Source organism: Dermochelys coriacea, chromosome 6, assembly GCF_009764565.3.
Source record: "Dermochelys coriacea isolate rDerCor1 chromosome 6, rDerCor1.pri.v4, whole genome shotgun sequence".
Classification (NCBI taxonomy): Eukaryota; Metazoa; Chordata; order Testudines; family Dermochelyidae; genus Dermochelys; species Dermochelys coriacea.
Window position 1 is genome coordinate 6,418,720 of NC_050073.1, and position 11,337 is coordinate 6,430,056.

At 51.2% G+C, this 11,337-nt stretch overlaps 1 protein-coding gene across 1 annotated transcript; it reads right to left on the minus strand.

The window, feature by feature from the left end:
- Nucleotides 1-336: 336 nt before the first annotated feature.
- On the minus strand, nt 337-10,619 carry LOC119856543 (zinc finger protein GLI4-like). Its single transcript, XM_043516122.1, has 3 exons — nt 10,474-10,619; nt 7,781-8,043; nt 337-3,565 (listed from the first exon to the last, which is right to left on the minus strand). The coding sequence occupies exons 1-3, from the start codon at nt 10,617-10,619 to the stop codon at nt 2,187-2,189; spliced, it is 1,788 nt and encodes a 595-aa protein (XP_043372057.1). The 3' UTR covers nt 337-2,186.
- Between the last annotated feature and the right edge of the window lie 718 nt (nt 10,620-11,337).

Genomic DNA, 11,337 nt, shown 5'->3' on the forward strand with positions numbered 1-11,337 from the left:
CCCTGCACTGTCCCTGTGAGAGTTAAAACCAGCCTAGGGAGGCTGAGTCTTATTGGGATCCGGGAAGTGGGCGGGCGAAGCCCGTCCACTGCTAAAGGGTCCCCCCAGCCTAAAAGGGGGATCCACAGGACCTAGATACCCAAAAAATTCCAGGGGACAACTAATAAAATAACAGGGACAGGAGTATGGTCAAAGGGTCAAAAGAAGGGAACCGGACGGGGACACCGAGCAGAGAACCCCGGACAGAGCCCACTGCTCCTCAAAGGCATCGAGGGAGTCAGAGGATGCCGCCCAGAGGAACTCTGCCCGGATACGTGAACGGACCGAGGATCGGAAATAGTCCCCACAGTCACAGGAGACTCCATCGGCCAACCTCCTCACTCTGGTTTTGTAGTAGGGAGGCTGAGTGGGAGGCAGCCAAAGGAATGGCTGCAGAGGAAACATCCAATTAGGACAGCTGCTGCAGACAATTAGGGCGGTGACTGGACCAGCCAATTAGGGCCCAGCTGGCCCATATAAAAGGAAGCTGTAGACCACAGTGAGGGAGTCTGCTGCAGGGAGCCCTAGGGAGAAGACTGGCTTCCTAGAGGGCTACAGAGAGACCAGCACCTGGGGAAGGGCAGGTACTAGCAGGGACCAGGGAAGCTAGGGAGAGCTCCTGATGGGCTGCCAGGACTTATAGGCTCGAGGTCCTGAGAAGAGGGCAAAGGAGCTGGAGCCAGAGGCAGGAGCAGAAGGAACTGAGGTTGCGGGTAAGTGGCCCTGGGACTAGAGACAATGGGTTGGAAGGACGAGTCAGCAGGAAGCTGCTGTTTGCAGGATCCCTGGGTTGGGGCCCAGAGCAGTGGGCGGGCCTGGGCCCCCTCCCCCACTAGCTGCGGAGGGAGCATCCCAGCTGTGGACTGCCAAGCCACTGGGAGGAGTGTCTGGACTCTTGTTGGATTGAGTTCCCCCATTCCGGATGGTGATATGGCCGGAGAGCTGTGCCACGAAGTAGACCATAACGGATCATAAGTAGCTATAAGGGGTCTGCAGGCAGAGACGAGGACAAGAGACGAGGGCAGGAGACCCACCACCACCCAAAGGTGCACCCGCTCAGACTGAGCTAATTCCCAAAACGTCCAGCAGGAGGCGCCAGTGTGGTGAGTGACCCCATGACAGGCCCTTTTGCCACCTCTGTAACATTGTCCCCACTCATCCTGGAGACCTCTACAATTGTGCTCTGGGGGACTCGGGGAGGGGACATCCACTCACTGCACTACAAAGCTACTTTCTGTCGGAAAACCAAACATCTGATAACAGACCATTTTTGGCAAGAACCTGAACATATTTCTGTGGTTGCATGTTAAGTGCCAGCCATTCGCTCCACCAGCTCCGGGTCCAGCGGGGCCTCTCTGTGGTGCCAGAAGTGCCTTCGTGCTGCCCTTCCTCTCCGAGCTGTTAGTGCATCCCACGCCAGGCCAGCTTCTCTGTTGCTGCTTAAGTGTGAGCCTGTAACATTGGCATGACTTCCCTCCTGCACATTGATGGGGTTTCACACCTGATCTGTGAACCCCCAGCTTAATGCATGTTCCTATGAGCCATCCCCAACCCTACTGCTCAGTGACAGGGCTCCCCACAGTCTCTGCCCCCCATGAATCACCCCTGTCCGTACCATGCAGTGACATGAGAAGGCTCCACTGAAGTCTGGGCTCTTGTGTACCTGGAGCACGTTTCAAGGAGGCTCTCCCCTTCCCCGTGGCCAGTGCAGGTTTGGGGGTGGATCTCCCCTTCCCGGTGGCCAGCGTCTCTCTTGAGGCCTCTCTCTTCTCCCCCTCTGCTGCAGCAAGTTTCTCCCTTCCCCTCTGCTGATGCTTCTTTTGTTGCTGCTTTGTCCTTCGCTGCCCTCAGTGCATCTTTCAAGGCAGCCCTCTCCTCATCCACAGCTGGTGCATCTTTTGTTGTAGCTCTTTGGGGTATTGTCTGGCATTGTCCTCCCCCATGCCCAGCCCATTTTGAAGGGCAGTTCTCCTCTCATTGGCCCGAGGTTTGGGGGTCAACCTTTCCTTCCCTGTGGCCAACATGATTTTTTATTGCTGCTTTCTCCGTACCTATGCCCGGTGTGTGATTGGTGATAGCTGTGTCCTTCCCTGCGGCTGATGTGTCTTTTGAGGCCTCTTTCTCCTTCTCCCCTGCCAAAACATCTTTCAGAGACAGCACATCTTTCCATGCTGTCTTTCCTGCCCTGTGCCCAGCCCATGTCTGGGAGTGTGTCTGTCCTCTCTTGTGCCAGGGCCATTTTGGGGAGTGGCTCTCTCATCCCCCATTCCTAGCCCATGTTTGGGAGGAGCTCTGTCCTTGGCTGGCCTGTCTCTGGGGGCGGCTCTTTCCATCCCACAGTCTGGTCTGTATCTAGGAGCATCTCTCTTCTCCCCTGTGCCAGGCCTGTTTTGGGGGACAGCTGTGTCCCTGGCCAGAACGGTGCAGGGGCCCACATGGGTGCGTCGGTGTTTGACCAGGTGTGAGGCCTGGCTGAAGCACTTGCCGCACTCGGAGCAGGCGTAGGGGCGATCACCTGTATGGATGCGTTGGTGCTGAGCCAGAGTGGAGTGGTCGCTGAAGCGCTTGGTGCAGATGCTGCACTCGTAGGGCCGCTCGCCGGTGTGGGTGCGCTGGTGGAGGACGAGGTTGGAATTGTGATGGAAGCTCTTGCCGCACACAGAGCAAACATAGGGTTTCTGGCTCAAGTGGATCTTGCTGTGTGTCCGGAGGCTGGAGCTCTGCGAGAAGGCCCGGCCACACTCCCCGCACTGGTAGGGCCGCTCCCTGGTGTGCGTGCGGTGGTGCACGATCAGATTGGACTGCAGCCGGAAGCTCTTCTCACATACTGGGCAGTGGAAATGCTTTTCTCCCGTGTGGATGCGCCGGTGCCGCTGCAGGTCTGAGTTCTGCCTGAAGCCCCGGCCACACTCAGGGCACTGGTTGCACCTCTCAGACTGGGGCAGGCTCTTACTAGTGGGGGAGCCTCGCATGAACAGATTCCTGCAGCAGGAATTAACAGGAGATGACAGAGGGGGCTGCTGTGCCTGCCTGAGAGCAGGGTGTGGCTGTGTCCTGTGCAGGGCAGGAAGCAGCGGTTCCATGCACAGAGGAGACAGTGGCTGTTCCTTGTGCATAGGAGTGGAGGGCAGCTGTTCCCTGCTCAGGGGAGGGACAGGTTGTTCCCTGCCAGGAGTGGAGGGCTGCTGTTCCCTGTGCATGGGAGGGACAGGCTGTTCCTGGCACAGGGGTGGGGGCGGCTGTTTCCTGCGTACAGGAAGGAAAGGCTTTTGCATGCACACAGAAGGAAGCAGCTGTTGCATGGACATGGGACAGGTGGGGAGCTGCTGTTTCCCACCCTCAGAGGGGGCTTCTGGCTCTTCTCTGTCCAGAGACGGTTTCTTTCTCTTCCGGCCAGGGCTCTGGGGCACTTTCCTCTTGGGCCATCTTGGTGAGGCCTTGGGTGTTGGAGCTGCTTTGACAGGTGCCTCCGCCTCCCCGTGGTGCAGCACAGCCAGCTCCTCAGCGTCCAGCCCCCTCCCGGTGTCTGCGGGGACCAAGAGAGAAGTGGTGCATGAGCCGGGCCCCAGGTGCAGGGGGAAGCCAGCAGAGGGATCTAAACTAACACTGGTTGGAAAGTGGAATTCAAAGTTCACAAAAATATTCAAGTTTTTGGAAAAAAGTTTGTCCCGAATTGGGACAAAAACCCAAAAACTGGAAATTTCCCCCACAACTTGGACCCTGCAATACTTCCTTTGGGACACACCAAGCTGCAGGAATGTTTCTGTGTGTGAAATGAAAAGTGCTCCCTGGGATTCCCGACTGCCCGTCCAGGCAGGTGCCGTGGAGTCAGGAGCGCCTGGGAGCCCCGGCTCTGGGGCAGCCACCAGGCCAGCTGCTGATGGCCTTAGGAGCCAGGTATCCCAGCGCTTCCAGGCTCCTGGCGCCTCTGTAGTTCAGAAACCCCAGGCCAGGGGCAGCCCTCCTGGTGAGCTGCTGAAGTGCTGGGGAGGGGTGAGCTGGCAAGACACCAGGCAGGTTTCTGTCAGTCCCCGGCCTGCTTTCAGCCCAAATTCTGTCAGAACTGAGATGTTTCTATGGAACGTTTCAAATTCGGCAAATCGTCATTTTGTGATGGAAAAAAATCTCCAGCCAGCTCCAAAGTAACCCCGTTATCTAAACCAGGGCAAACTGCCACCTGGAGGTGCCTACTTTGGTTTACCCTTAACCTATTTCCACTTGCATGGAACTGAACCAAAACAAACTTGGCTAAAATCCGAACAAGGACGTCCACACGGCCCAGTGCAGCTGTTTAACAGACACAGGTTAAATTATAGTGTACACAAATGCAAGAAGCCTGGGAAATGAGCAGGGAGAACTGGAAGTCCTGGCACAGTCAAGGAATTATGATGTGATTGGAATAACAGAGACTTGGAGGGACAACTCACATGACTGGAGTACTGTCACGGGTGAATAGAAACTGTTCAGGAAGGACAGGCAGGGCAGAAAAGCTGGGGGAGTTGCATTGTATGTAAGAGAGCAGTATGACTGCTCAGAGCTCCGGTATGAAACTGTGCCGGGGGTTGCTCACTGCTCAACCCCTGGCTCTGCCACAGGCCCTGCCCCCACTCCACCCCTTCCCACCCCCTCCTCTGAGCCTGCCCTGCCCTCGCTCCTCTCTCTTTCCCCTCCAGAGCCTCCTGCACACCACGAAACAGCTGATCGGGAGGTGCGGGGAGGGAGGGGGAGGCGCTGATTAGTGGGGCTGCTGGTGGGTGGGAGGTGCTGGAGCTGATGGGGGGCTGCTGATGTATTACTGTGGCTCTTTGGCAATGTAAATTCTAGCTCCTTCTCAGGCTCAGGTTGGCCACCCCTGGTCTGGAGGAACCAGCTGGGGCAGACCTCTTCTTGACCTGCTGCTCACAAACAGGGAAGAATTAGTAGGAGAAGCAAAAGTGGATGGGAACTTGGGAGGCAGTGACCATGAGATGGTCAAGTTCAGGATCCTGACACAAGGAAGAAAAGAGAGCACCAGAATACAGACCCTGGACTTCAGAAAAGCAGACTTTGACTCCCTCAGGGAACTGATGGGCAGGATCCCCTGGGAGAATAACATGAAGGGAAAAGGAGTCCAGGAGAGCTGACTGTATTTTAAAGAATCCTTATTGAGGCTGGAGCAACAAACCATCCCGATATGTAGAAAGACTAGTAAATATGGCAGACGATCAGCTTGGCTTAACAGTGAAATCCTTGCTGATCTTAAACACAAAAAAGAAGCTTACAAGAAGTGGCAGATTGGACAAATGGCCAGGGAGGAGTATAAATATATTGCTCAGGCATGCAGGAGTGAAATCAGGAAGGCCAAATCACATTGAAGTTGCAGCTAGCAAGGGATGTTAGGAGTAACAAGAAGGGTTTCTTCAACTATGTTAGCAACAAGAAGAAGGTCAAGGAAAGTGTGGGCCCCTTACTGAATGGGAGAGGAAACATAGTGACAGAGGATGTGGAAAAAGCTAATGTACTCAATGATTTTTTTCACCTCTGCCTTCACAAACAAAGTCAGCTCTCATACTACTGCACTGGGCAGCACAGTATGGGGAGGAGATGACCAGCCCTCTGTGGAGAAAGAAGTGGTTCAAGACTATTTAGAAAAGCTGGACGAGCACTGCATCTGAGAGTGCTAAAGGAGATGGTGGATGTGATTGCAGAGCAATTGGCCGTTATCTTTGAAAACTCATGGCAATCGGGGGAGGTCCTGGATGACTGGAAAAAAGCTAATGTAGTGCCCATCTTTAAAAAAGGAAAGAAGGAGGATCCGGGGAACTACAGGCCAGTCAGTCTCACCTCGGTCCCTGGAAAAATCATGGAGCAGGTCCTCAAGGAATCAATTTTGAAGCACTTCGAGGAGAGGAAAGTGATCAGAAACAGTCAGCATGGATTCACCAAGGGCAAGTCATGCCTGACTAACCTAATTGCCTTCTATGCTGAGATAACTGGCTCTGTGGTTGAGGGGAAAGCAGTGGACGTGTTATTCCTTGACTTTAGCAAAGCTTTTGATACTGTCTCCCACAGTATTCTTGCCAGCAAGTTAAAGAAGTATAGGCTGGGTGAATGGACTATAAGGTGGATAGAAATCTGGCTAGATCATCAGGCTCAACGGGTAGTGACCAATGGCTCCATGTCTAGTTGGCAGCCGGTATCAAGCGGAGTGCCCCAAGGGTCGGTCCTGGGGCTGGTTTTGTTCCATATCTTCATTAATGATCTGGAGGAGGGCGTGGATTGGACCCTCAGCAAGTTTGCAGATGACACTAAACTGGGAGGAGTGGTAGATACGCTGGAGGGTAGGGATAGGATACAGAGGAACCTAGACAAATTAGAGGATTGGGCCAAAAGAAATCTGATGAGTTTCAACAAGGATAAGTGCAGAACCCTGCACTTAGGATGGAAGAATCCCTTGTACTGCTACAGAGTAGGGACAGAATGGCTAGGCAGCAGTTCTGCAGAAAAGGACCTAGGGGTTACAGTGGACGAGAAGCTGGATATGAGTCAACAGTGTGCCCTTGTTGCCAAGAAGACTAAGGGCATTTTGGGCTGTATAAGTAGGGGCATTGCCAGCAGATTGAGGGACGTGATCGTTCACCTCTATTCGGCATCGGTGAGGCCTCATCTGAAGTACTGTGTCCAGTTTTGGGCCCCACACTACAAGAAGGATGTGGAAAAATTGGAAAGAGTCCAGCGGAGGGCAACAAAAATGATTAGGGGACTGGAACACATGACTTATGAGGAGAGGCTGAGGGAACAGGGATTGTTTAGTCTGTGGAAGAGAAGAATGAGGGGGGATTTGATAGCTGCTTTCAACTACCTGAAAGGGGGTTCCAAAGAGGATGGATCTAGACTGTTCTCAGTGGTAGCAGATGACAGAACGAGGAGTAATGGTCTCAAGTTGCAGTGTGGGAGGTTTAGGTTGGATATTAGGAAAAACTCTTTCACTAGGAGGGTGGTGAAACACTGGAATGCGTTACCTAGGGAGGTGGTGGAATCTCCTTCCTTAGAAGTTTTTAAGGTCAGGCTTGACAAAGCCCTGGCTGGGATGATTTAGTTGGGGTTGGTCCTGCTTTGAGCAGGGCGTTGGACTAGATGACCTCCTGATGTCCCTTCCACCCTAAGATTCTAAATGTCTGTCTATCTCTGGTATTGACAGGCCCCAGCATCATAGTATGCAGGCACCTCACAATCCTTAATGAATTTATCCACATGCACACCTGGGAAGCAGAGCAAGGCTGTTATCCCCAGTGTACAGATGGGAACTGACACACACAGGGACTAAATGACTTGCCCAAAGTCACACAGGGAGTCTGTGTCAGAGGTTAAACAGAAGCCAGGTCTTCAGCATCCAAGGCCAGCAATTAAGCACCAGGCCACACTTCCCGATCATGCAGCTATCCGCACTACTGCATCTCTGTACACAGCCAAGCCTGGTGGATGTCAGAGTAACAGTAGCTTGGAAGTGGTGACAGTGAGCGTCTCACACTGGATTCACCGTGATGAGGAGTGGAAAGGAAAGGCAGAGCATGTCTTGATTCTGCCTCCCCCAAGGCTCAGTGGATCTGGCCGTGGGACAGGGATGCAGGAGCTCCTGGCTCTGTGGCTAAGCTCTGCCTTTCCCCATGGCTCAGCAGACACAGCCAGGAGGCACTGCCATGGGAACTCGTGGCTGGGATCCCAGGATTTTGCTTTCTGAGCTGGCTGATTCATCCCTCACCTGTTGGGACGTCCCTCTGGGTCTCCTGCTCCGCAGGGGCTGGGGGATCTGGGATGCATGGCTCTTCCCCTCGCTCCAGCTGAGAGATCAGGGCGGGTTTGCGAACCAGACAACCTGCCCATGGGGAAAAGAAAAGAAGCAATGAGGGCGCAATCAGCGAGCCCCAGGGCTTGGTACAAAGGTCCCTCTCTGCTGGGAGGGGACGATGGGGAAGTGGGACAACCAGTGGGATGAGGGGTAGGCACAACCCAGTGGTGAGAACTCTGAACCCACAGAGACAGATAAGAGCACTCTCTGCTGGAGCAGGAACCCCAGCTCAGGCAGGCAGGAAATATAGGCAGTGAGTGTGTGTGGGAGTGCGTGCATGCGTGTACTCAGATAGAGAACCCCAGGATAGCATCACAGGTTCAAAGGCCAGCAGGGCCCATTCTATCCAGACAGTTTGGCCTCCTGCACTGAGCCGGTTAGGTAAAATTCTACAAAAAAATTTTTCCTCTGGACAATGCCATTTCAACTAAAGGAAATTTTTCACACAAGCAAATAATTTTCAAAATGAATATTCTTTGGAAAATATAAAAATGCAAATACTGCAAAATAAATGTTGTTTTGAATATTTTCTAAATTACATTGTTTACATTATGAGCAGTGCATCACAGGACATAGTTCAAAGTGTCTCCTGTTTGTGCTGCAGTTTCTTATTTATTATTTGTGTTATGGTGGAGACCCAGTCATGGAGCAGGACCCTATTGCGCCAGGCGCTGTACAAACACACAACAAATAAACAGTCTGTACCTGAAAAAGCTCACAATCTAGTACATGACAAGAGACAACAGATCTATACAGACAGATGGAGGAATACAAGGAAACAATGAGGTAACATTATCTAAATAGACAAAACATAGGGTGGGGGAAGGGGTAGAACAGAGAGAACATCATGGTAGTTCCAAGATTTACGTCATGTTAGTTTCACAGGTATCCAACTGTTTCCCTGCAACATAAATAGACATTTTGATCTAGAAAATAAGTCAAGATGTTTCAATCTGTACTAAGCAGTCACAGCTCTTAGTGCAGTGGTCCCCAACCTTTCTGTGGGAATAGCACATTCCTATTTCCAAAAGACTGTGGTGGGTGCCAAACACCCCACTGCCGAAATGCCGCTGAGAAGCAGCCGCGGAAAGAAGCCTCACCGCCGAAATGCCACCGAGAAACGGCAACACTTCTCGGCGGCATTTCGGCAGTGCACACAACAGCCCCGGGGGCGCCATTGTGCCCGCAGGCACAGCATTGGGGACCCCTGCTTTAGTGTATTAAATAAATAAATATTTTGACTATTATGTCATGAGATTACAAATCATGATATGAGAGGGCACGTCCTAGTGTGCGCCCGTATGTCATGAAATAACGTACAAATAATATAAAAATGAAAACAAAACACATTTTAAAACAATAATTTTCAGAATTTCTGTTTCACGGGAATTACAAGAATATTTGGTTTTGTTCTGATTCAGGGTGAAAACAAATTTTTAAATGTCGAAACGAAACAGAAATTTGGAGTTTTGACCAGACTTGCTCCTGCATAACTCAGGCCAGAGAGTCTCACCCAGCGATTCTTGCTTCCAGCCCATCACAGAGGTGCTCAGGAAATTACTTTTTAAAAAAATTTTGATTAAAGGGTGGGGGGTGTCTTTTTTTTTTTTAACCTTTTCAGGCTTTTGATTAATACAAACACATTGGGGGGTTTCAGCAGCTGGCACACAACATATTTGATGGAAAGTTTTTGTAAAAATGTCAGTTTTGTTGAAAAATCCAATTTCCATAGAAAATAATTTTAATGGGAAAGTTTGGAGCAGATCTATGCTTTATGTGCATGTACTGTGTTTCTCAGTCTCCTTGAAAACAAGGGGTGCAAAGCTTAGTCTGGGATTCTAACGCCACCTCCCACCAGGACCCCAAGAGACCAGGGAATAGCCTGCAACTAGAGATGGGTGCAAAATTTTCCAACATAACAGTTTCAGTGAAAATCATGAAGCTGCAAGATTGGCTGGCTCCCTGAGAGATGTTTATAAATTCAATTTTGATTCTTCTGACACAGAATTTTTCAAATATTTCAGTTCCATGGGAAATTTCTAATTTCTGACTTTGTTGTCTGAAGTTTAGAAAAGCGAAATGTCTCACAAGCCAAAAATTCTGGTTCCTCACTGTGCTACCAGGAGCCCACCAGACCTGGGCATAGCCGAGAACTCACCAAGGGAACTGCTCGAAGACTAGCCATCCAAACTTTATTTTCAACTAAAACTGGGATATTGAACAAAAAAATGAGCAGAAATTTTCTGCTTTGCTCAACGTTTTTTGTTTTTTTTCACTGAAAATTTATACAAAACCTAAAACAAAAATTAGTTTTCATTGAAACTTTCCATGGAAAAAAATCTCCAGTTTTCAGTTTCCAGTTTTTGTTTTTTCTCTCTCGTTTTTCCTTTATTCCCCCAGTACCAAAACAGTAAAAGTCATGCGGGAGAGAAAGGAAAGAATGGGGGGGGGGAAACTAGAGATTTGGTCCTTGTTGAAAAACTTGAAATATTTGTGAAAAAATATTTTTAGTTTCTTTCAAAACAATTTTTCGGTGGAAAAGATTTACAATTTTCCAGACAGCTCTGGAAAGTGCAAAGTGCAGCATCTCCTTCTGCGACGCATACCGGGCCTGCTGCGGTGCCACCCATCTCAGCAGCTCCCCAATGGTGCCGGACTGCACCACAATGGGCAGCCCGCCCGCCCGCTCCAATCCCGCATTTGGCTCGGGCCCAGCTGAGGCCTGCTGCTCCGTCAGCCCAGTGGGGCACATCGACTATCCCTCTGAATTTTAGCTCTATCTTCCAAAGTGTTGGTAACTCCCCCGTCCAGCTTTGTGTCATCTGCAAACATAATCATCGGGAAATCCTGCCCATAAAACCTTTCCCCCATGATCCCGGAGGCTTCTGTCCAACTGGCAGGAGGGAGGAGGAGTTCTCTGTCCAAATGCTGTGGAAGCTCTAAGCACAGCGGAAACGGAGCAGGCTAATGTGGGGTTAAAATGCAGGGCACATATAGGGAGGAGTTAGATAGACACTGCAGGGAAGGCAAAGGCGGAACTGGAGAGAACAACAGCGGATTTGATCAGCCTGCAGCTTTTTCCCTGCACACAAACAGCAGGAGCTTGCCAGCCAGGCTGAACAAAACCCCAGCACTTGCCGGTGGGGAGGGTAGGGGCCAAGTGCAGGGGAAGGATGCACGTGGGGGCCAAGGGCATGTGGAGTGTGATGCTAACAGAAGGAGTTGGGGTTGTTTGTGTAAGAGGAGGCGAAGGATTACAAAGTGTGTGAGCTGAGGGGGGAACTGACCCACCCAGCATCCCATTCGCCTCCTCTGGGGCTCAGGCCAGCTGGACATTTGTCAGAGCCAGCGTGGGCCTCATGCCGGGTGGGCGGCAGATTCAGCCCAACTAACCCATGGTTATTTCCAGCCAATTTCCCTATGTAGAATAACCCTAGTAATGCAGCTGCAACCCCATATCATCCTACACT